The sequence below is a fragment of the Pituophis catenifer genome, unplaced genomic scaffold (genome assembly GCF_029215685.1).
Source record: "Pituophis catenifer annectens isolate HBS135680 unplaced genomic scaffold, rPitCat1.0.hap2 SCAF_11, whole genome shotgun sequence".
Lineage (NCBI taxonomy): Eukaryota > Metazoa > Chordata > Lepidosauria > Squamata > Colubridae > Pituophis > Pituophis catenifer.
The window spans coordinates 1,694,827-1,719,470 of record NW_027256891.1 but is presented as its reverse complement, the minus strand read 5'-3'; the positions used below and the strand labels follow the sequence as shown (position 1 = coordinate 1,719,470).

Sequence of the window (24,644 nt, the reverse complement as noted above, 5' to 3'; positions counted from 1 at the left end):
GGAGAACCAGTTATGATGGAAACATGGGAAAAAATATGGATTCAGAATGTTAAGCTTACACAGTCACAGAATTTAAGGGAAAATTTTTATAAAATGTTTTATAGGTGGCATTTAGATCCTAAGAAATTGTCATGTGTGTATCCTAATGTGCAACCGAAGTGTTGGAGATGTGATTGTTTAGATGCTACATATTAGCATATATGGTGGACATGCAAGAAAGTTAAGGCTTTTTGGATAAAAATTTGGTGGGTTATGCAAAACGTTTTAAAGAAAAAAATTCAATTTTCTCCTCATTTGTTCTTATTGGGTATAGTTAAGGGTTTTTCAGTGGGTGAAACAAAATTGATATTGTATATGGTGACAGCAGCCAGGGTACTGATTGGTCAATATTGGAAAAGGGTTGATGTGCCTACAATTCAAGAATGGACCTTGAAGATGGCCACTTTCGCAGAAATGGTGAAGATATCAGCATACTTAAAAGACCGGACTCAAGAGAGTTATGTATGGGAATGGAAGAATTGGATAGATTATGTGCAGAATAAATACCAAACCAGGAAGTACCAGATAGTTTTTAGCTAAGTGTTGTCTAGAAATGTATAATTTATAGGGGGCGAAATAGTTTATTGTGATGTAAAAATTTATAGTGCACAGGGAGGGGAATAGAGGGGTGGTAAAGTATGACATAATATAATGTGGATGGATTTCACCTTGGGGAAGTCAGGGGGAGGGAGGGGTTGGGGAGGGATGGGGGGGAAATGGGGGGAAAATTTGTTGTTTGTAAAACTTTTTCAATAAAAAAAAAAAAGAAAAAAAAAGAAAACCATCTGTCGGAGAAGGCAGGTAGCTTTCTTTGGTTGACCAATGAAGAGAAGAGGAGACAAGAAGCAAAGCAGGAGGGAGACCAAGAGGATGTAGGAGAGGTCCCGGTTGTTGGCTTTGACAAGGGGAGTTCTCGGTATTTAATGAAGATTATTAAAACAAGGCCTGTGGTTAGGCACAAGAGTAGTGCAAAAGAGACCAGGATAATGCCCAGATGTTCTTCATAGGACATGAAGGTTACAACTTTGGGGATACATTGGACTCTGGCCTCATTTGGATATTTATCATCTGGACACTTGGTACATTTTTCTGTATCTGAGAAAGCCAAAAACAACATTCTTTAATATTCTGTCCTTTTATTTTACAAGAAATACCTTCTTTGGATAACAGCTGATACCATGGGCATTTATATATATATATAACAAACTACTCTAAAAATACGAGTTAAAAGCTTCTGCTTCGTTATTCAATTATTTCTTCAAAGTGCTGATCATTGCACCCTGGCTGGAAGAACGCCAACAGGGGAGTATTTCCTCCCAACAGCTGTGTAAAAAGCTTAAAACAACCCTTCCCCTTTAAGAAAGTCAAGGGGAAAAAAAAACTTCGAGAAGCTCCGGAACAGGAAGTGACAGTAAGAAGAATGTAATAAGGGTTAACGGAGAGGCAGTTTCTGTAAGCAGGTCAATAAAGATTAGGCTAGGAAACAACACCAGAAAGTTTTAATTTCTTACAGGATTAACCCTGTAAAGTGGAAAAAAACAAAAGGAGATTTCTTCTAACAACCGGTTTTCCGAACTGCTTAACTATTTAACAACCAGTTCTATCAAACCGGTGCGAACCAGTAGAATCCCACCACTGGGCAAGGGGTTGGACTAGAGGACCTCCAAGTCCCTTCCAGCCCTGAGGGATTCTGTCCTTTTTCCTGTTACTTCTACCAACATTTGGGGGGGGCTTTGAGTGTCTTAGGGCTCCCCAGGTTGTGATGACACCAATCTCCTGATCAGGAGGAACTTACCTGCACTGGTGGAGAAAAACTCAGAGGCCAATGAATAAATAGACCCCAAAGACCAACAAAGTAGCTTGCCAGGGATCTCCAAGGACGTTTTTTGGGTTCTCATCACTGAATGGCCACAGCAGTTCATTTGGATCCATCTCTGAAATGGAAAATGTTTCAAAAAAATACTTAATGGGAACATCTAAGGCCTGATTGATTTTCAGTCTGGTAATCAGGCCTTATTTTTTTCTTTAAATATTGGAAGTCCCTGAAATAAAGAATGGATTAAAGAGGGTTCAGTCTGGGAGAAGAAGGAATGGGATGGATAGAAAGTCCTTCTATTATCAGCGAGAACTGAGAAGTAGCTTCAGGGAGAGGTTCACCAGAGGGAGGCTAGAAAGAGCTTCAGAGATGGGAATTTATTACCATATAAAGATCCACAGAGGCAAAAAATCAAATCAATGCAATTTAGAATTAATATATGGAGTTATGATATAAAAGAAAATCCAAAACAGGCCCTACTCTTCATGTTAGGCAGAATTCAAGGATACCGATTGCCTCCTTGGTGGTTAGAAGACAGGCAGCACCAGAGTTGTGACATCAACCTAGAGTGGCACCAAACTCCATAGCTCTGAGTGACCTTCCCCAGCAATCCCTGGAGACAAGAGACCTGATAGCAGAAGTCAATTACCTTGTTACTGAATTCTCTTCCTGCAGCATCACTTTCTGGACATGTCTGGACAGGAAGGACCACAACCACAACAGAACTGAGCCCCTAGGGGTGTCTCTGTAACTTTTCACTAACATGCTTTTCTCCATCCTCTCCTCTGCACCTGGAGCCCAGAAGAAGTTCAGGATCCCAAGAGGAGAAGTTGTTTCTCACTGTAATTATGACCACCTGAGCCTTGGAGATCTCCATGCCTTTGATAGAGACAGCAGATTGAAGCCATAAGCAAAGGATCTTGTATCAGAAAAGGATACAGAAAAGAGCTTGTTCCCAAGCTCTGTGGGAATAAGTTTTGGGACAGGCAGGATCTGTGCTCTTGATTGTACCTTTCTCTCCTTTCCAGGTGAAGCTGAGTGTTTCTCTGTTTATGTCAGGAAAGTGACTGGCATTTTCATCTTGTGAGAGTGAATTCTTCCAACTGTTCCTGCTGTTTGTGTTAGAAACAGGAAGAAGATTAATAAAGCTCCATGAATTATGGACCTCCTGCTTCTGTTTTTGATGCTGCTTTTGTCCCAGCCGGTCTCTGGGAAGCTTGGAATGAAATGCCCTCTCAGTTTGGAGCACCAGGATGGAAAACAACCATGGAGCTTTTACAGGCCAGGAGATCATCTCATTGGTATAGTCAAAACTGAAACAATAATATCGCCTATAATGTTGCCTTTCAACAGTGCTCCTTCTATACCTTTTCATCCGTAAGTCATTCAGGGTGATGGAGTTGCATTCCTTCCATTTGCAGTTCTAACATTCTCCTTCTTTTCTTCTTATTTCACTTACTTTTATATTACATAACCTCTCTAATTTCCTGAATGACTGATTTCCATAACTTCCCTCTTTTTTTCCTTATTTTGTAGAAGAGACTCAAATCCAAAGATGGGGTTAAAAAACTGAAGGCATTCCAGATTATTTTCCTCTCCCTGTTCACTCATTAATTCTTCAATTGAATTCATTTTGTTTAAAGGAATTTTTGAAACAGTTGTAGTTGCCTCTGCTCAGCCCATTCCCATATTAATAACTGATTATTGGTTTTGGATCAATGATGGCTTAAGACTCAGTAAGCTTGTGGAGAGAAAAAGGAATAAATTCTCTTTAAAAAGTTACTTGTTACTATTGATGATAATAACATGAACATTTTTTTACAGCAAGACTTCTTTTGATTTCTCATATACCCTACAATTAATTTTCACCATTCAATTGTTCAACAAGAATCCCCACTTCCTGCACAATCTCACACTGGGCTATAACTTCCATGACAACCATTTGAGCCCTTTCCGCACTTCAGATGCCTTGCTGGACATTCTCTCTACTGGAGAAGCCAATGTCCCCAACTATGGCTGTGGAAGGAAGGAGAACCTTCTGGCTCTTCTTGAGGCAGCTAACAGGTGCATCTCCATCCAGATGTCAACCTTAGCAAACACCTATAAAGTCCCACAGGTTTGTGTGTATTTTTCTCTATCTGGAAAAATGAGTGGTGGGTGGTGGTGGGTGAACAATAGATGCAATCATGTCTTCTCCATGGAATTCAAGAGTTGCTTTTCTCCATATTAATGAACATATGAATTATGCTTTTTTTCTATTATGTTCATGTTCAAATTCCTCAGAAAAGGCCTGAAGAGTAATAAGTCCCTTGGAGGGGACATTTTCCTGCTATTCAGCTATTCAAAAAATATCCCTAGTTGTGGGTGAACTATTGGCATGTTCATTTTGACATAGAAATAATACCTGCCTTATCCAATTGTATTCAAGTTGACAATAGTAGTGTCTCTATATATTTTTAAAAATGGAATAAAAAGGACTCTAGCAATTACAAGCCAGTTAGTCTACTAGGTATTGTGGCTAAAATATATGCAATGTTCCTCTTAAGTAAACTTGATATTGAGTAAAACAAAAGTGCAATCCTTGTAGAAGGTATTAAGTAGAGGGAAAGGTTTTATATAATTTTATAATATTTAATCAATAAATTAATAATCTAATATTCACATATTCAAAAATACTTAATATTTTTTAGGAAATATCTAATTACATAATATGTTAGCCAGATAAACCAGGGTTTGCTGGCTAAATAGATGTTAGTGCACCATTTGACCCAGAAAGCAGAGCAATATTATGGAAGAAATTGATTGCCCTGAAAATGGAGCTCAGCCTGTTGGCCCTTTCTTCAAATCCTTGTTTGAGAGGGACGTTTGGGCTCAATGGAGCTATGAGAAGAAGGATTGATACTTACCAAGGGGTAACACAGAAGGGTGCACATTTGAATTCTTGTTATTCAGTCTAGATATTAATGACTTACCAGGACTAAGGAAGGATTTTCATTACATGGCTAAAGTGCTACATTATTTATTTAATTAGTATGTGGCAAAGGTATAATTCCCCTTCATGGATTACTGCCTTGTCATGGCGAAGGGGTTTGCGTAGCTCAGTGAAGCTATGACCTATGCCGTGCAGGGCTACCCAAGATGGACAGGTCATAGCAGAGAGTTCTGACAAAACGTGATCCACTGGAGAAAGAAATGGCAACTCACTCCAGTATTTTTGCCATGAAACCCCATGGACAGTACCAAGAGGCAAAAAGATATGATGCTGGAAGATGAGCCCCTCAGGTTGGAAGGTATCCAATATGCTTCTGGGGAAGAGCAGAGGGCTAGTACCAGTAGCGCCGGAAAGAATGAAGCGACTGGTCCAAAGCCGAAAGGATGCTCAGCTGTGGATGCATCTGGTGGTGAAAGGAAAGTCCAATGCTGTAAAGATTCTTTCTCCATAGGAACCTGGAATGTAAGATCCATGAATCAAGGCAAGCTGGACAAGATGACAAGACTGAACATCAAGATCTTAGGAATCAGTGAACTAAAACGGACAGGAATTGATGAATTTAATTCAGATGACCATCAGGTATACTACTGAGGGCAAGAATCCCTCAGAAGAAATGGAGTAGCCTTCATAATCAATAAAAGAGTAGGAATAGCAATACTGGGATACAATCCCCAAAATGACAGAATGGTTTTAGTTCAAATCCAAGGCAAACCATTCAATATCACAGTAATCCAAGTTTATGCCCCAAGCACTGATGCTGAAGAGGATGAAATTGACCACTTCTATGAAGCCCTACAGCCCCTTATAGAATTAACACCAAAAAAACAATGTCCTTATCATCATGGGGGATTGGAATGCTAAAATAGGAAGCCAAAAGATAACAGGCAAGTTTAGCCTTGGGAGTACAAAAGGAAGCAGGTCACAGGCTGATAGAATTTTGTCAAGAGAATACGATGATCATAGCAAACACTCTTTTCCAACAACCCAAGAGATGACTCTACACATGGACATCACCAGACGGTCAACACAGAAATCAAATTGACTATGTGCTCTGCAGCCAAAGATGGAGAAGCTCTATACAGTCAGTAAAAACAAGACCAGGAGCTGACTGTGGCTCAGATCATGAGCTTCTCGTTGCAAAATTAAGGCTTAAATTGAAGAAAGTAAGGAAAAGCACTAGGCCACTCAATTATGAACTAAATCATATCCCTGATGAATATACAGTAGAGGTGACAAATAGATTTAAGGATTTAGATCTGAGTGCCCAAAGAACTATGGACAGAGGTTTGCAACATTGTACAAGACTAAAACCATCCCAAAGAAAAAGAAATGCAAGAAAGCAAAAAGGCTTTTTTTGTGAAGTCAAACCGACCTTAGGAAATCTGAGCAACAACAAAGCTAGTGGAGGGGACAGTATCCCAGCTGAGTTATTCAAAATCTTAAAAGACGATGCAGTAAAAGTTCTACACTCAATTTGCCAGCAAATTTGGAAAACTCAACAGTGGCCACAGGATTGGAAAAGGTCAGTTTATATTCCAATTCCAAAGAAAGGCAATGCCAAAGAATATTCAAACTATGGCACCATTGCACTCATCTCACATACTAGTAAGGTTATGCTTAAAATCCTACAAGCTAGGCTCCAGCAGTATGTGGATCAAGAACTACCAGAAGTAAAGGCAGGATTTGGAAGAGGCAGAGGAAGTAGAGATCAAATTGCCAACATACGCTGGAACTAAAGAGCCTCTTGATGCTGGTGAAGGAGAGTGCAAAAGTTGGCTTGAAACTCAATATTAAGAAAACTAAGATCATGGCATCCAGCCCTCCCAATTCCTGGCAAATAGATGTGGAAGAAATGGAGGTAGTCACAGATTTTATTTCCCTGGGCTCCAAGATCACCGCAGATGGGGATTGCAGCCAAGAAATTAAAAGACGCTTGCTCCTGGGGAGGAAAGCTATGGCAAATCTAGACAGCATTCTATAAGGCAGAGACATCACCCTGCCACCAAAAGTGCGAATAGTCAAGGCTCTGGTTTTCCCAGTTGCAATGGATGGCTGTGAAAGTTGGACCATAAGGAAGGCTGAGCGCCAAAGAATGGAGGCCTTTGAACTCTGGTGCTGGAGAAGACTCCTGCGAGTCCCTTGGACTGCAAGGCGATCAAACCGGTCAGTCCTAGAGGAGATCAACCCTGACTGCTCTTTAGAAGGCCAGGTCCTGAAGATGAAACTCAAATCCTTTGGCCACATAATGAGAAGGAAGGACTCACTGGAGAAGAGCCTAATGCTGGGAAAGATTGAGGGCAAAAGAAGAAGAGGACGACAGAGAACGTGGTGGCTGGATGGAGTCACTGAAGCAGTGGGCGTGAGCTTAAATGGACTCCAGAGAATGGTAGAGGACAGGAAGGCCTGGAGGAACATTGCCCATGGGGTCGCGATGCGTCGGACACAACTTCGCAACTAACAACAAAAGTTATAATTAACCAGGGGACTACAATGTTAGTATCTTGTATTTGTTTCACTGCTGAAGAGTGGTAGTCCGTTTGGTTTGTGCTCATGAGCTTCTCCAGGGTGCACCACAGGGGGTGAACTAGCTCCGCACCAGAAAGACGAGAGGTGTCCTGTGGCATCATCTGGGCCTTCTCTCACCACCAATGTCGCCTTCAGTTGGGTATCACATCAGAACAAGTCCAGCACCAGCAGAGGCCCCACCATCTGCACAAACACGGCATATTTTCCACCAAAGTGGTGCCTATTTCTCTACTACCGTTGTCACATGCTTTCAAACCGCTAGATGGGCAGAAGCTGAGGCAAGTGATGGGAGCTCACCCTGCCATGCAGTGACAGAACTTGAACTGCTGGAACAGAGACATTTCCGTCATCTTTAAGCCACTGAGCCTCTTACAGTAAATGCTAAATACATGTTGGTTTAAATTGATAATATAGTACTATTATTCTATGGGTTAGATTGCACAAACTCTTGAGAAAATTTGGAGAAATCCTGAGTTACACTGATAATGTGATATTGTCATACTTACACATGGGATTGTACGCCCTGTGAAGAAGACTTGGAATCTTTTGTCATAATAATTCTCTGATTATTGATAAATCAAGGCCAAAAGTTTTGGTCTTTGGAAAACAAATGTAGCCAATACAGCAAGTAACCCTTTTCCTTACCTAGCATAACTTTTCTCTGAAACTGAATCTTGGATTCATCTATCATCAAAGGAGCCCACTTAGAGCAATGGCAGGATTGAATTTACTGCTTACACTTGAAGAAAATATAACTATCCATCTTTCTTCCCAATTATTTCCCCAAGCCCTTCTTTTGAACTGAAGTTTGGGGCTTAATATCTACCTCTACTGGAACAAACCCAATCACAGCATCTGAGGAATATTTTGGGGTGAATAAAAGGACTTCAGCTGCTGACTCAGAGCTGAAATACAGTCCGGAGAAAAAGAAGGTCCACCCTCTTTGAGTTGTATGGTTTTATGTATCAGGACATCTGATAAAAATCACCTGCTCTTTAGCAGTTCTTAAAAGTAGGTAAATACAATCTCAGATGAATAACACACAACACACAACATATTGCATTATTGTCTTTGTTTATTTTACAAAAGGAAAGCCAAAATGGAGAAGCCATGTTTGAAAAACAAAGTGCACCTTATGATAGAATAGCTTGTAGAGTCACGTTTAGCAGCAGTAACTTGAAGTAATCATTTTCTGTGCCTCTCCCATCATTGAGAGATGAATTTTAGCCCCCTCTTCTTTACAACATGGCTTCAGTTCATTGAGGCTTGTGGATGTTTGTTTTTGCCCAGCTCTCTTGTAGTCCCACCACCACATTTCAATCGGGGTGGGGTCTGGACTCTGCCTGGGCAATTGCAACGTCTGGATCCTTTTCTTTTTCAGCCACTTCCTGGTTTGCTTGGGGTCATCGGCCTCTTGCATGACCCAAAGTCCACCAAGCTTCAGCTGTCAGACAGATGGCCTCACATTTGGCTCTGGAATACTTTGGTACAGGAAGGAATTCAGGGTTGAGTCAATGACCGCAAGGTGCCTAGGTCCTGTGGCTGCAAAAGAAGCCCAAATCTTCACCCCTGTGCTTGGCAGTTGGTGTGGCTTGATTGTGCTGATAGGCTGTGTATGGTTTTCACCAAACGTGGCTCTGTGCATTATGTCCAGACATCTCCACTCTGGTCCCTTCTGTCCAAAGGAGAATTGTTCTGCCCCAGCTCCTGATTCCCGAGGATATTGACACACACCAATGGTCCTTATCAAATTTATAAAGTAGCAAGAATAAACAAAGTCCAGCAAAGGTTGGCAACCAGTCCAGAAAACAAGATACGATAAGACACTCACTCTTCAACAATGCTCTGATAATATTTACAAGTTGTTTCCAGCAAGAAATTACTAATGGCATGCAATTTAAATAGGCTAAGGGAGTGGCCAATTATCCTCAAGCCCTACTCTCGAGGAGACCTCCTCCTCCTGAGTAGCCACTCCTGCCTTTTGGCAGCCCTGCGTGCTCGAGCATTGAGGAGAAGCTCCTCCACTTCGCTCTCTCCACTTGAAGGAGCCTCTGGAGGTTCTGGAGGCCCTGGCTGAGTCTCTGCCTCTGGCACCACATCCTCTTCAGCCTCCTCGCTGTCCGACGCAAGCACTGGCTGCACAGGCTGCTGGCGCGACACCACACCAGCATCCTTGTCATCGGGATCAGCCACGATCCGCGCAGGCCGCTGGCGGGCCACAACAAGAATGTTCCAGAAATCTTGTGGTTTGTTCAGATGCAACTTGGCGAACCTCAGCTGTGCTGCCATGTTCTTTTTAGAGTAAAGTTTTCTCCTGGCAACCCTTCCAAACAAACCAAACTTGTTCAGTCTTTTTCTGATTTTACTGTCGTGAACTGGAATATTTAACATGCTCACTGAGGCCTGTAGAGTCTGAGGTGGAACTCTTGGCTTTTTTGCCATGTCTCTGAGCATTGCACAGTCTGACCTTGGGTGAACTTGCTGGGATGGTCCCTCCTGGGAAGATTGGCAGATGCCTCGAATGTTTTCCCCTTGTGATAATCTTCTTCGCTATAGAATAATGGAGTTTAAATTGTTTGGGAATGGCCTTCTCGGATTGATAGGCAGCAACAATTGCTTCTCTAAGATCACTACTGGTGTCTTTGCCCTTTGCATTGTGTTAATACACACCACAATGCTGGAGACCAGCAAACTCCTGAAAATTTGGTTTTGATAGAAGTCGTCATACTTGTGATGATCAATTAATCCAGGTCCCTTGATCAGCAGCACTGGGCTACTCTCAGCCTCTTCACCCCATGGAAGCAGTCAAGCTGTCCTTAGCCTTTCACACCTGGCTTCTCCATATGTCCTATGTTGTTGTTATCTGAGGTTGTATTTACATTTAAGAACTGCTTAAGACCAGATGCTTTTTACTATGTCCTCATACGTGAAACCATAGAACTCACAGAGGGTCTCCTTCCTTTTCCACATGACTGAAATTCTTTTTTTAAAAAAATATAATATTTATTAAGTTTCCAAAAGTTAAAATACGCAATACACACACACAAAAAAAAGCACAATACACGGAAACAACAACAACAAAAAAGAAAAACTATAAAACACACAAAAACAAATGCATCAAAATTACATTACTCATAACAGCTTTCCCTACATCAGTATCTCTTAACCTATTTAACCTCTATATACAATTTCTACTTCTAAGTATCTCTATAAACCAACATTCTTATTTAAATTATTTTAACCTCTATTCCGAATTCAGTCTCATGACAAAAATCTCCCTTAAGCTTTATGCTTACTCTCCAGCCAGGAATACCATCTATTCCATATTCGATAGTACTCAGTATTTTCCCTCTCCTTCATTTTCATCGATAATTTATCCATTTCTGCACATTCATATATTTTTTAAATTATAATTTGATATGGTGGGATATCCAGACATTTCCAATTCTGTGCTGTCACAATTCTACATGCCGTTAATATGTATAATATAATATATTGTATACTTCTTTCCATTTTCCCTTCTAGAATGCCCAATAGGAATAGTTCCGGCTTTTTTTCTATTTTCTGCCTTTTTATTTCATCCAGCCAGATTTTTATCTTCCCCCACAATTTCGTAATCTTAGGGCAGGTCCACCACATGTGGTAGAACGTCCCTTGTTTGTAACCACATCTCCAACAAATCGGGGGCCTATTTGGAAGCATCCTGGCCAATCTCGCTGGTGGCAAATGCCATCTATAAAACATTTTGTACAAATTTTCTTTGTAGGCAGCTGACATCGTTAGCTTGTAATTTCTCTCCCATAATCTATCCCAATGATCCAGATAAATATTATGTCCAAAATGTCTTGCCCAACTAATCATTGTTTCTTTGACAGTTTCTTCTTCCATTTTTAATTTTAATAAAAAGTTATACATTTTGGTAATCATTTTTTGGTCAGCAGCACCAGACTACCTCTCGGCCTCTTCACACCTATGGAAGCAGTCAGGGTGTCCTTAGCCTTTCACACCTGGCTCCTCCATTTTGGCTCTCTTTCTGTAAAATAAATGGTGACATGGTGTAATATGTCCTGTGTTGTTGTTCATCTGAGGTTGCATTTACCTACTTTTAAGAACTGCTGAAGACCAGATGCTTTTTACTATGACCTCATTTCGCAGAAAAATAAAAGAGATGAATTTTGAAATCAGAAAAAGCTTTATTTTGGCCAAAAGGTTCAGATAGCTTAATATAAATTCTAACATCTGAACAAAGATCTTGTTTAAGACACGTATCTTTATACTTTTCAGTTAGTAACAAAACAGGAAATGTGAAATAAACCTCCTACGTGTTAGGCTCTCTCCCTCCTCCCATTATTGCCTGAACAGGAAGTTTAGTTAATTTCTTGTGGTTTGACTTCTTGAACTCTCCAACTGTAGAAACTCTGCAGTTTAACTTTTTGAACCCAGCATTTGTCTCTTATATTTATTAGTTAAAGGGGCCCTTCAGAGGTCATCTAGGCTGGCCCCGTATTAATTCACTCTTATATTTAATTTCACTTTACGTTCTGCCATACTCATACATGAAACCACAGAACTCACAGAGGGTCTCCTTCCTTTTCCACAGGACTGACATTCTTAATGCACAATTAAACCTCTGGAACCTGACAGAGTCCCAAAGTTCTCTGGGTTAGAAGATGCAGAATTTCAAATAAAACCCTCTTGGATTATGCATCTGACTAATTATATTAGGAGCTGTGGTCTCCTTATCTCTTGTATAATTTTGGAGAATGAATCAAAAAATAACCGGTGGGAAATAAATAAATAAATAAATAAATAAATAAATAAATAAATAAATAAATAAATCTTCACCAAGCATCTGGAATAGTGAATGTCAACTACATAAGAGAGAGCTCAGGGTCTTGGACTGCACATTAGACAAACAACCTATTGGGAGACTTGTGTTAAAGCAACACATTTGCTGTTCAATCAGAATTAAACATTTACATATAATACGACCCCTTATTGGAACAAAACCTTCACTTGACATCTGCATATCAGGATCTAATTGTCCCAAAGATGCTTTTTCAAGAGGCAACGGGACTTTCTGGTTTTACTTTAAAGATGTTTTACTTCTCATCAAAAGCTGACCAAGCTTCTTGGATGGGAAGCCAAACGTCTTCAAAGAAAAACCAGAAAGTCCAGTTTCTCAGTGTAGATATATTAATGAACTGGAATAGGCATGGCAAAAAGGTCAGCCAATGGAGTAGACATGACAACAAGGCAGGGGTGAAATCTAAATTTTTTTGCTACCAGTTCTGTGGGTGTGGCTTAATTAGTGGGCAGGGCTTGGTGGTAAGGTGACTGGGAGGGCATGGCTTGTTGGTCAGATGGGCGTGGCCAGGTCAAAGTCACTTCTTTGCCCTTTTTTAACCTACAAAACACAACACAACACAACTGGCTCACCCACAATATAAAAGCAGCTGTGCTAGACCCAAAATGGCCCCTGCAACAAGCAGGAACCTCACACAGCCACAAAAAGCCCAAAAAACCAACTTTCACACTTTACACACACAAAATTCCACATACAGCTTTGTGAGATTTTGTGTGTTTGTGTAGTTAGAGTGAAACACTACAGCTAAGGTAAGCAAGCTGAGAGGGGGAGGGGGAGGGATTTTTGCTACCGATTAGCAGGCAACAGCTGAGATCATCAGAGCTGGGCTCGTCAGAGCCATTTAAAAGAAAAAAAAAGGCTCTGATGATCGTGCGGCTCAGCTGGGCATGGGGGGCGGGGGCAGGGATTTTTGCTACTGGTTCTCTGAACTGCCTGCCGCCATCGCTACCTACTGGCCGAAGCCGGTCTGAACCGGGAGCATTTAACCCCTGCAACAAGGTCAGCCAATGGGGACTGTTTGGTAACTGAAACCATAGTTGCTGTGTAAGCCACAAGAGACAGCTAGGAGCCTGGACGTGGCTTAGCTCAACTGTTCTGTATATAGGAGATTTATTGTCTCCTATATATCTTCTGGCTGTACACCACCTTGAGTCCTTCGGGAGAAGGGCGGTATAGAAATTTAATAAAATAAATAAATTGTCTCTGCTGAGCCGGCCTGTGTTTGTACCTACTATCTTCTCCTCACTACCAGTTTGGAAAAACCAGCACGGGTATTGTATATATGCCTTATGTGCTATTATGTATATAAAGAAGATTTGAATCCTGCTGAATTGTCTGATTGTGTGTGCTGCAACAAACTCTGACACAGTTGCCCCTTGAAAAAGCACCTTTGGGACAACCATGACCTGGATGACTGAGAATCTCCATAGACACGTGGGCCTGATTGCAATAAATTGTAGGACTGATACAGAAATATGATCTATATTTTTTAATTCTTATTCTTATTTATTTGTTTCTTGTTTTGCATTTTTATACATAATGTTAATAATCTGTGCTTAATATTCTTTTTCTTGATATGGCATAATTGCTAATCAACAATAATTTATTTAATTTGTTCATCAATACCAAGTGGAATTTAGTAGAAACTAAAGTTTTGGACTTTATCCGACCCTCAACATAACACAGCTTTCTTCCTTACTTTTCCAGATCAGTGATAAAATTGTTTCAGAGGCTCTGAGTGATAAAAGTCAATTCCCCTTTTTCCATCAGATGCTCCCCAAAGAAGGGTTCTACTACCCAGCAATTGTCCAACTGCTCCTCCATTTCAGATGGACCTTCATTGGCCTCTTTGCTTCAGACACAGAGAAGGGAGAGAATTTCATGAGGTCTTTCCTTCCTATGCTTGTCAGGAATGGAATTTGTGTGATTATATCACAGCAATTCTCAAAAACTGGATATACAGCAGCCCTCAGGGATGCCCTTTCTAAGTGGAGACAAGTCAACATCTTTGTCCACTTCATGGAATATGTTTCCATTAAGGACAGAATTCTTCCTTTCCATTTAACATTTATGCTTTTGCCAGGACCCATTGAAGGGAAAGTCTGGATCATTACATGTTTGGGAGGATATGCATTGAAAAAGCACAGACTTTACAAATACATCCATAGTATTTGGAGCTTTACTTTTCTAGCAAATGAAAGGCCAAAAGATGATGTCTTTGAACCCCATTTCTTTGTGGAAGAAAAGTTTCAAGATCATTATTTTCACTGTTCTTTTTCAAAGAATGTCTTTTCTGTCAAAGGGCGCAGAAGATGCACCCAGAAAGCCCCACTAGAGACCCAATGGAAATGGAATGGAAGATGGATCCCAAATGACTACCAACGTTACAGTATGATGAAGACTCTGGTCCATGCCTTGAACGCCGCCTATTCCTCCAAATGGAGGAGGGGAAGGAAGGAGGGCAAAGGGAGGTTGGGGGCTCCAAGGCTGCAGCCGTGGCAGGTATGTGGTCCCGATATTGTGGAATATGAAGTATTCCTAAAATAATGTTTTTAACATTCTAAACGTTCTAAACATTCTAAACATTCTAAGATAATGTTTCATTATAGCTTTCACTTCTGCATAATAATTAAAGAAAATAAGGAACTAGAAAGTTAAGGAACTTTTTGAAAAACTAGTTAAAATGGTATTGTTTTTACAATTAACAATGTGGTTCAGAAAAGTCTAGAAAGAAAAGGGGGGGGCTTTCTGAGTAATAGCTTAACAGAAACATTTCAAAAATAAACAAGTTATGCAAAAGTACAATGGAAAGTTATTGATGCATAATCACACCAGGCCATGGAGATAGGGGATTTCTGGGTAAAATGAAGTCATATTATTGAACAGTCTAGTACAATTTTACCTTTATAATTTTGAAAGAGACCCTGAGACCATCTAGCCCAGGGATCGGCATGTGGCTCTTTCATCCCTCTGCTGCAGCTCCTCGCCTGGCCTGAGAAGGTAAGGGCAACGGCGGGGATGGAAACTCTCTCCAGGCCCACCGTGCTCGGCCAAAGGGCCGCTGGGGTGGGGGAACATGGTGACGTGATGGTCAGAGCCTTAGTGCAGGAATGAAGCGCCCATGTACTTGCCTTTGTGCGGCAACAGCATTCCGCCGTCATCAAGCGATATATTTGCACTCAAGGCAGCCCTTGCCTCCCGCGCCTTCAGGCTGGGAGCTGTAAGCCGCGTGCAGGAAGCACTGTAATGGAGAGAAGTAGCCTTGGTTGATTCTCCGGTGCCTCATCTCTTGCTGGGTCTCATGGGTGCTTCCTCCAGCCCAGAAGAGACCCAACTAGAGATGATGCACTAGAGAATCAGAATGAGAGAGAGAGAGAGAGAGAGAGAGAGAGAGAGAGACAGATACACACACACACACAAACAGAGACAGACAGAGAGAGAGAAGAGAGACAGAGAGAGACACACACAAAGAAAGACAGATACACACACAGAGAGAGAGAGATACAGAGAGAGAGAGAGAGAGAAAAGACAGAGAGAGAGACACACAAAGACAGATACATACACACACACAAATAGATAAACAGAGAGACAGAGAGAGGAGAGGGAGACAAGAGAGAGAGAAAGAAAGAGAGACAGACAGACAAACACACACACACACAGACAGAGATAGAGAGACAGAGACGTCTTTTTTCGGAGTTCAAAATGTTTTTGTTGCATGCAGAAATAAATTGTTTTCTCTGTAGTAGTTCATTGATTTTATAAATGCAACACACTGCAGTTTTTTATACATGCATAAAGGAAAAAAACAATATATGCAGTGTTATCTTCATTTTAGATGTCAAAAGAGTTTTGTGGCTCCCAGTGTTTTCTTTTTTGTGGGAAACAGATCCAAATGGCTCTTTGAGTGTTTAAGGTTGCAGACCCCTGATCTAGCCCAACCCTCCTTTGCCTCCTCAGTGAAGGGGAGGCTGAACTTCTCTGCTTTGAGGGCTCAGCTCTGAAATGGCTCCTCTTTTCAGGGTGTTTTTCCTCTCCTTCAGCCAGAATCTCCTCCCTTCTGACTGAGCTCATTTCCCCATTTTCCCCCCTCTGGAACAACATTGAGGAGATCTGGAGCTTCTGTGCAACTTCTTCCAGTTATTGGAAGAGGGCTGCAGGAGGCAGGATGGGATTTACGACCACAACTGAGCTCAACATTTCTGTTGCTAAGCAAGAAGGTTGTTAAGTGAGTTTTGCCCTATTTTATGACCTTCTTACCTTTTCTTGTTAAGTGAATCACTGAAGTTGTTAAGTCAGTAACATGGTTGTTAAGTGAATCTGGCTTCGCTAGTGATTTTGCTTGTCAGAAGTCGCAAAAGGAGATCAGGTCACCCTAAAACTCTGCAACCGTCATAAGTGGATGCCAAGAATTCAGATTTTGATCACCTGGAGACCCTGGGGATGCTGCCATGATGGTGGGAAAAACTATCCTAAGTCACTTTTTTCCGTGTCATTGTAACTTTGCACAGTCACTAAATGAACCATTTCTCATAATCAGCCTGATGTTTTCCAGGCATTTATGAATAATCTCTTTTTTCCTATGATTCATTTTCTTTGTCAACTGCTCTAGAATGTTTCCTATAACTTACCAATTGCATCAATTATATTTTGTTAATATATATTTTGCCAATATATGGTGGAGAAATTTTGCTGAACCTTTGTTTTTTATTTATGAAGATAGCAGTAACACCTATTTTTCTAGATAAGCATTTTTTGATGTTAGTCAACTCTAGAAGTAAAAATACAAGAAAGACCTTACCTAGAACTTTCTTTAAGATGGCAGAAAAAATATGTATACAGGATATTTGGAGAGAAACAAACCCAGGGAAAAATCAATATACTTTACTCTATATTTTACTCTAACAGACATGAATCTTGGTCTAGAATAGATTTGATTTGGATGTCAGGGGAGTTAAGCACAAGAGTGCAAGAGATAGAAATAGAAACAAATCTATCGGCCGACCGCAATCCAATAAAAATCAGTTGGAAAAGACAAAAGAGAAGAGTAAGATGGACTTTGAACCAATGTATACTAAAAGATAAAGAATTTATACAGATGATAGAAAAGGAAATGTGATTTTTCTTTAAAGAGAACCGGAAAGGGGAGACTTAATTATAAAACATTTGGGATCTGTGGTGGGTTCTAAAATTTTTTACTACCGCTTCTTTGGGTGTGGCTAGGTGGGGGGCATGACTGATTGGGCATGGCCAGTATACATATACATCACTCACACACTCAGTCACATGACCCCCCCCAAGCCACGCCCACTGAAAAGGTGGCTAAAATTTTTGGGACTTTTTGACACTTTTTTTTTTTTTGGACACTCCAGCCCCATATCCAGGTCAGGATGTGGTGGGGTGGCGGTGATTATCTCAGCTTTCCCTCTGTGGCCAACACCCACCCATACCTGGGGGAAGGGGGGGAGGAGGGGCCAACCGAGGTGACCAATAAACCAAACCATGGTCAGCCTCCCGCCTCTCCTATCCCCAAATCTCCAGAAACCCGCAGTCACAGCTCTGATCTCAAAATCCCCAATCACAGTAGGGGTCTCAGTCAATAAAGGCCAGATGGTAGTCCTGAGGGCAAAGGTTGTCCGTATCTCCCCCATCCACCTACTGCAAGCTGTTTCCCTGGCCGGCCGGTCCGTGGCTGCCATTGCCTCCACCGCCACCGCCGCCATCGTCGCCATCGTCGCCAGCTCGCAACCAGGCACCCTAGGCTCCCCAAGCACCCTGGGGCCCCCTGAAAACATCCAAAAAAGAGCGTCCCAGAGGTCCCAGAGGGGCGAGGGGGTGAGGGGCCACTTCCAAGCCGCCACCGCCGCACAACCGCCAACCGCTGCCGACCGCTTCAGCCTCCACTTCCTCCAGCGCTGAAAAAGCCGGAAACAGCTGTCGCAGCAAGGCCGTCACCCCATCTCCCGCGGTGCCGCCAAACAATGAGTCCAGCCCTCCCCTTGCATTCCGGAGGGCGAAAAGCCCTCAGCAGACAGGGCGGACATTCCCCTCACTGGGGCTGGAGCTGGAGGTGGTCAAAACAGCTCCCGAAGACCCCGACGCCAGCAACTACTCCATCCCCCTAAACGGAGCTCATTTGGCCACCGCCATCTTGAGGCATGCGCAATTGATATATATACATGAAGCATTAAGTATATAGTCCCTTTATCCTAGCTTTCTGGTATTATACCTAACAAAGATATTTCTGGCTTTAAATCTATATGCTGCTTAATCATCTTTTCCAGCCATGTGTGTATTTTTGTCCAGTATTTTCTTGCCTTCATAAATGTCCAGCACATATGGAAATAGGTACCTGGCATCTGGTTGCATTTGTTTTATAGTTATCATCTTTAATTGCAGCAGATCCTGCTGTTAAGTAAATTCCTAAATATTTCACTTTCATTTTCTTTACTATCTGAAGATCTATCTTCTTTGTCAATTCATTTTTCTGCTTGTAAGGTTTTAAACTAATATTTTAGTATTTTCTTTATTTACTTTCAGTCCTTCAATTTCTCCATAGTCCTCAATTTTCCCTATCAGCCTGGGCCTGGTTTCTAATGGTTCTTCTGATATAAAAACCAGGTCATCTGCAGATGTTTCACTGTATTCATTTTTTGTCAGCGTCTTCTGCTTCTGAGCTTTTGCCAAGAAAAGCCTTTGGAAGTTTGCCTAATTATCCCAAGGTCGGTGATAAACTGAGGAATGGTGTTTTGAAGAATTTGCTTTAATTTAGTTTGGACTACACTGAGAATGAGTTAATTCTCAGCTGTTCTAATAAAGTCTGTTTGTTTTCAAACTGTTTGTATTTAATACTAACTACTTACTTGTTGTCTGCTGCCCTGAGCTGGCAGAGGCCATGCAGGGCACGGCTGGGAGCATGCTAACCTTGCCCTCCTTGAGTGCTGACTCTGCCGTTGCCATCACCCCTGGCCTGCCCGGCACCGTGTTGCGGTGGTTCTCCTCCTTTCTCTCCGACCGGTCGCAGTCTGTGTTGACAGGGGGGCAGAGGTCGACCCCAAGGCCCCTTGTATGTAGGGTGTCAAAGGGGTTGGTCCTCTCGCCCCTTCTGTTCAACATTTATGTGAAGCCGCTGGGTGAGATCATCCGTGGTTTCGGGGTGAAGTAGCATCAGTATGCTGATGACACTCAGCTGTACATCTCCACCCCGTATCACCCCAATGATGCCCTTGAAGTGATGTCCCGGTGCCTGGAGGCTGTACGGATCTGGATGGGGAGAAACAGACTCAGGCTCAACCCATCCAAGACCGAGTGGCTGTGGTTTCCGACAGTTGGTGCCATCACTGACTATTGGGGGCGAGTCGTTGGCCCCCATGGAGAGGGCTCACAACTTGGGTGTCCTCCTGGACTCACGGCTGTCTTTAGAAGAGCATTTGACAGCTGTGGCCGGGAGGACTTTTTATGAGGTTTGCCTGATCCACCAGTTGTGTCCCTTTCTGGATCGGGACTCATTACACCCGGTCATTCATGCCCTCGTCACTTCCCACCTTGACTACTGTAATACTCTCTACATGGGGCTCCCCTTGAGGAGCACCCGGAGGCTCCAACTAGTCCAGAATGCGGCTGCGTGGGTGGTTACGGGAGTGACGTGGCGCTCTCATGTGACTCCCCTCCTGCGCGAGCTGCACTGGCTCCCGGTGGTCTTCCGGGTGCGCATCAAGGTTTTGCTTACCACCTTTAGAGCGCTCCATGGCTTAGGACCGGGGTACCTACGAGACTACCTTTTGCCACCAATAACTCTCACCGACCAGTACGCTCCCATAGAGAGGGTCTTCTCAGAGTGCCGTTGGTCAAACAATGTCGACTGTGGGGGCACCTGCCATCTGGAACGAGCTCCCCCCAGAGATACGGAGGATCCCAGATCTGTGCACTTTCCGCCATGCCCTCAAAACATTCTTATTCCAGCAGGCTGGTCTGGCCTAACCTCCCTTTTTAATTGCTTTTAAATTGGTTTTATAATTGGGGTGTTTTAAATCTGGCCAAAGTATTTAATGTATTTTAAATGGTTTTTAACGTTTGTATTATGTATATTTTACTTTCTGGCTGTTCACCACCCTGAGTCCTTTGGGAGTAGGGCGGTATATAAATTTAATTATAAATAAATAAATAAATATTGACAGCAGCGAGAATTGTATTTGGACAATATTGGAAAAATGAGAGCATCCCACCAGACAAAAACATAATTCAGAAAATATTGGACTGTGCTGAGATGGATAGATTGACATTAAAAATAAAAGATAAAGGACATACAGGGTACTTATTCAACATGGGATAGGTTTTATCAGTGGTTAGATATAAGAGGTAGAAGTTAGAAGAAAAATTATTGTTATGTGTATGTAAAAAATGAACGTTATTTATGATCATAAAAGCATGCTAGTATAATCAATATGATTACAAATAAGCTAATATAACTATAATTATTGCTATAATAACTACGCTTATTATTATTACTACTACTAATATATCTGTTGGTTTTTTCATAAAATGAAGTGTCTGGACAATACACTGTTTTCAAAATATTTATATATAAATTAAAAATAAATAATAATAATTTTAAAAACTCTAGAAGGAAGATCCAAATGTGTAAAGGCTAAATGTAATTTCAAAAAAAGCTTTCAGGTTTTAAAATTCCAGGATGTTTCCCTTCTAGTTCCATCCTTTCCTACAGAAGAATCAGTTTTCCAATATTTCTGGTAGGAAATTGTACTTGGATCAAAATGGTGATATAGTAACAGATCTGAGAATTGCGAGCTTGTTGATTGTCCCCAAGGATGATCCCATCAGACAGCGAATGGGGACTTGGGAAAGACAGAGACTTACTATCCACCAAGGAGCTCTTTCACGGCTAAAGTTGCTCAACAAGGTGGGAGAAATTTTGGTGTCTTTCATCTTTCTTCCAAAGATTTAGGACCAATTTTATGTGGAATAAGCCCAATTTCCAGGGTCAATGACCTTCACTGAGAATTGAACATGGGGAGTAGAAACCTTATAGTTTTCTTTCTATAGACCACTTGGGAGGCTTCAGAACTTTTGACCAAGATGCTGTAATATTGAAAACTGTTTTTAGCTGATTCAACCATGTCCAACCTGGGATGAGAAACCCTCAAGTGCTGGAGGTTGTGTTGTTAAGAGCCTCAGGTTTGCTTGTTCCTCATCCTCAAATAGCAAAGCAGAAAGGAATTCTGTTGAACAGACCCTGAATTGAGGTTTGGGCTGAAGGAGATGAAATTGGATCATGACTGGATGGAGCTCCTGGTGGTCCCATTGGGAGAGAAGCTTCCTCTTGTCCTGCTTAGGGAAAGGCCATTGGGAAATGGTTCCCTGAAAGGGCAAGTTCCATGGTCTGTGATAGTTTTAAGTAGTCCAGACCTGGTCAAATTTAGCCATATCTGTTTTTCACCCAACGGGGGAGCAATTGGGCTTCTGCCCCTAGGAAGGAGGTCCAAGCCTTTCAGTTCACATGAATTAACTATGACCAGTGAGATAATCCCTTGACCCAGAAACCTAAAACACTGAAACACAACTTTGATTCCAAGAAAAGGTCTTCCTGATATCAAAAGTAGTGAGAGAGATTGTGACAGGAAATGCTATTTAGATTTGGCCTTTTGCTTTTAAGTGGGCTCTTCATCTGAAAATCCCTTGAATGGCCTTGTTTATCTTGAGTGTTAGCCACCTTTAGTCCCTCTGCACAAAAAGGATTCTCCAAATTTATTAAATGTGTATCTGTCTTTCCATGCCAAGTGGAGTCTCCTAATTGCAGTTCTTCAACACAAAGGACTTTTTTCTTGGATAACTGGATGGGCCTTAGAAATATCTCCTTCTGACCCAGGACTCATATTCATGTCCCATCTGTTGCAGCCAAAGATTTGCGACTCAGTCTTTTTCAGGGACACCTTCTCATGATCTCCCCTCAATCTCACTTCAGTTCTAGAAACTATGCAGAAAACTTTAGTCTTAATAAAGGAGAATATTTGTAGCTCAGAGTGGACATGAGGGCTCCTTGTTGCTCTCTGAGCTTCCTTATTGAAGACATTTCATTACCCAAACTAGATAATATCATCAGCAATAATTAATGAGGGATTTTCCTTTATCTCTTACCTGGGAGACTATTTTGAACTAGTATCAAAGGGGAGCAGCTTTGCAAGGTTTTCTGTAGTCCAGAAGAAACCTTTCCAGAAGTTTCCTTCTTAATCACATTTTATTCTACTTAAATAAATAATGAAATAACAATGTAATAAATCTTTGACTACAAATATATTCAAAATTTTAATATGATCATTATAACCATGGATAGATGAAGAGTAGAAGAATGCATTTTAATACAGCCATGAGGAGGAATCAATTGTTTATCACTTAATACTTAAATCTTTTCTCAGTTCCATCCCATTCATATTAAGTAGAAAAATATTTTATTGCAATGTGTTATTCCAGAAGCAAAAGGGAGGACCTAAAGGAAGAACCTGCCAGGATCACATCTCCTACACCTGTTTGGAAGGAGTCAGAGATTTCATATTTACCTCAATGAAGCTCAGAATCTACTTGTCTAATGTCCATTTCTCCCCCCATTTTCCATGGATGGAGAGTCCTAACACCTTTTCTTTGGCATTCCTTGTTTTTCTGCTCAGTCCCTGCCTCAGTCCAAATGTGTGGAAAATTGTCATCCTGGATTTGTCAAGAGGGCTCGAGAAGGAGAGCCAGTTTGCTGCTATGACTGCGTTCCTTGTCCGGAGGGGACCTTCTCCACTCAGGAAGGTGGGTGACACCAGAGGAAAGGAAGGCCTGGTGGAAATGGATTTATTCACAGCATTTTGATGAAAGTACAAATTAAAACATACATTGAAGCTCAACTTTTTTGTGTGTTTATTCAAAATGCATTAGAAATCCTCCAATTTCATATATCTTAGCTATATAGGTATTAGAAAACTATATTATTATTTTTTTCCTGTGGAATTGTTAAACAACATATCTTGGAAAATGTTCCTGGAATCAGGTGTCATCTAAAAAAGGTGTTTCTTGAAATCCAAAGGATAGAATATTTTTAAAATAATATTGCTTTTCCGCTTTCTCAGATACAGGAAAATGCACCAAATGTCCAGATGATAAATATTCAAATGAGGACAGAGTCCAATGTATCCCCAAAGTTGTAACCTTCCTGTCTTATGAAGAACTTCTAGGCATCGTCCTGGTCTCTTTTGCCCTACTCTTCTTCCTAACCACAGGCCTTGTTTTAATCATCTTCATTAAATATCGAGAAACTCCCCTTGTCAAAGCCAACAACCGGGACCTCTCGTACATCCTCCTGGGCTCCCTCCTGCTTTGCTTCTTTTCTTCTTCTCTCTTCATTGGTCAACCAAGGAAAGCCACCTGCGTTCTCCGACAAACAGTTTTCAGCTTCATCTTCTCAATTGCTGTTTCTTCTCTCTTGGCCAAAACCATCACAGTGGTGCTGGCTTTCCTGGCCACAAAACCAGGAAACCGAGTGAAGAGATGGTTGGGGAAGAGCTTGGCCAACTCCATCATCCTTTCTTCTTCTGCTGTCCAAGTTATCATCTGCTCCATCTGGCTGGGACTTTCTCCCCCATTCCCTGACTCTGACCTCCATTCCCAGCCTGGAGAGATCATCCTGCAATGCAACGAAGGGGCTGTTGTCATGTTCTATGTCACCCTCGGCTACATGGGCTTCCTGGCTGTCATCTGCTTCATGGTGGCTTTCCTGGCCAGGAACCTGCCTGGGGCCTTCAACGAAGCGAAGCTGATCACCTTCAGCATGCTGGTCTTCTGCAGTGTCTGGGTGACTTTTGTGCCCACCTACCTGAGCACCAAAGGGAAATACATGGTGGCTGTGCAGGTCTTCTCCATCCTGGCCTCCAGTGCTGGGCTGCTGGGCTGCATCTTCATCCCCAAGTGCTACATTATCCTCCTGAGGCCAGGCCTGAACACAAAGGAACAGCTTGCTGCCAGAATCAATGTAAAAACATGATCTATTCGAATAGTTAAAGAATGGGCAAAGCCACCAAGCATGGTAAAAAGTTCCCTGTGTTTTTTTACATTTTCTTTTTTTTTTTTTATTGCAAAAGTTTTACAATTAAATTTTCACCCCTTTTTTCACCCCCCCCACCTCCCTCCCCAAACCCTCCCTAACCCTCCCTAACCCTCCCTAACCCTCCCCCCCCAGACTTCCCTATTATATACTCATAACTAGTAACACTAGTAAACAAGCTTAAACCCATCCCTCCCCCTGTATAATTTTTCCTCTTTATCTCTTTGCATTAAAATATTTCTAATACATTAAAATATTTCTAATACATTATTTTCAAATAAAAGCTATTTGATACTTTCTAGTTTGGTAT

At 41.7% G+C, this 24,644-nt stretch overlaps 1 protein-coding gene across 1 annotated transcript; it reads left to right on the top strand.

Annotated features, from left to right (window-relative positions):
• Nucleotides 1–3,014: 3,014 nt before the first annotated feature.
• LOC139322586 (vomeronasal type-2 receptor 26-like) lies at nt 3,015–24,274 on the top strand. Its single transcript, XM_070951728.1, has 6 exons — nt 3,015–3,232; nt 3,680–3,971; nt 13,948–14,742; nt 20,945–21,157; nt 22,920–23,046; nt 23,364–24,274. Exons 1-6 carry the CDS (start codon nt 3,015–3,017, stop codon nt 24,272–24,274), a joined length of 2,556 nt encoding a protein of 851 aa, XP_070807829.1.
• The last annotated feature ends 370 nt before the right edge of the window (nt 24,275–24,644 follow it).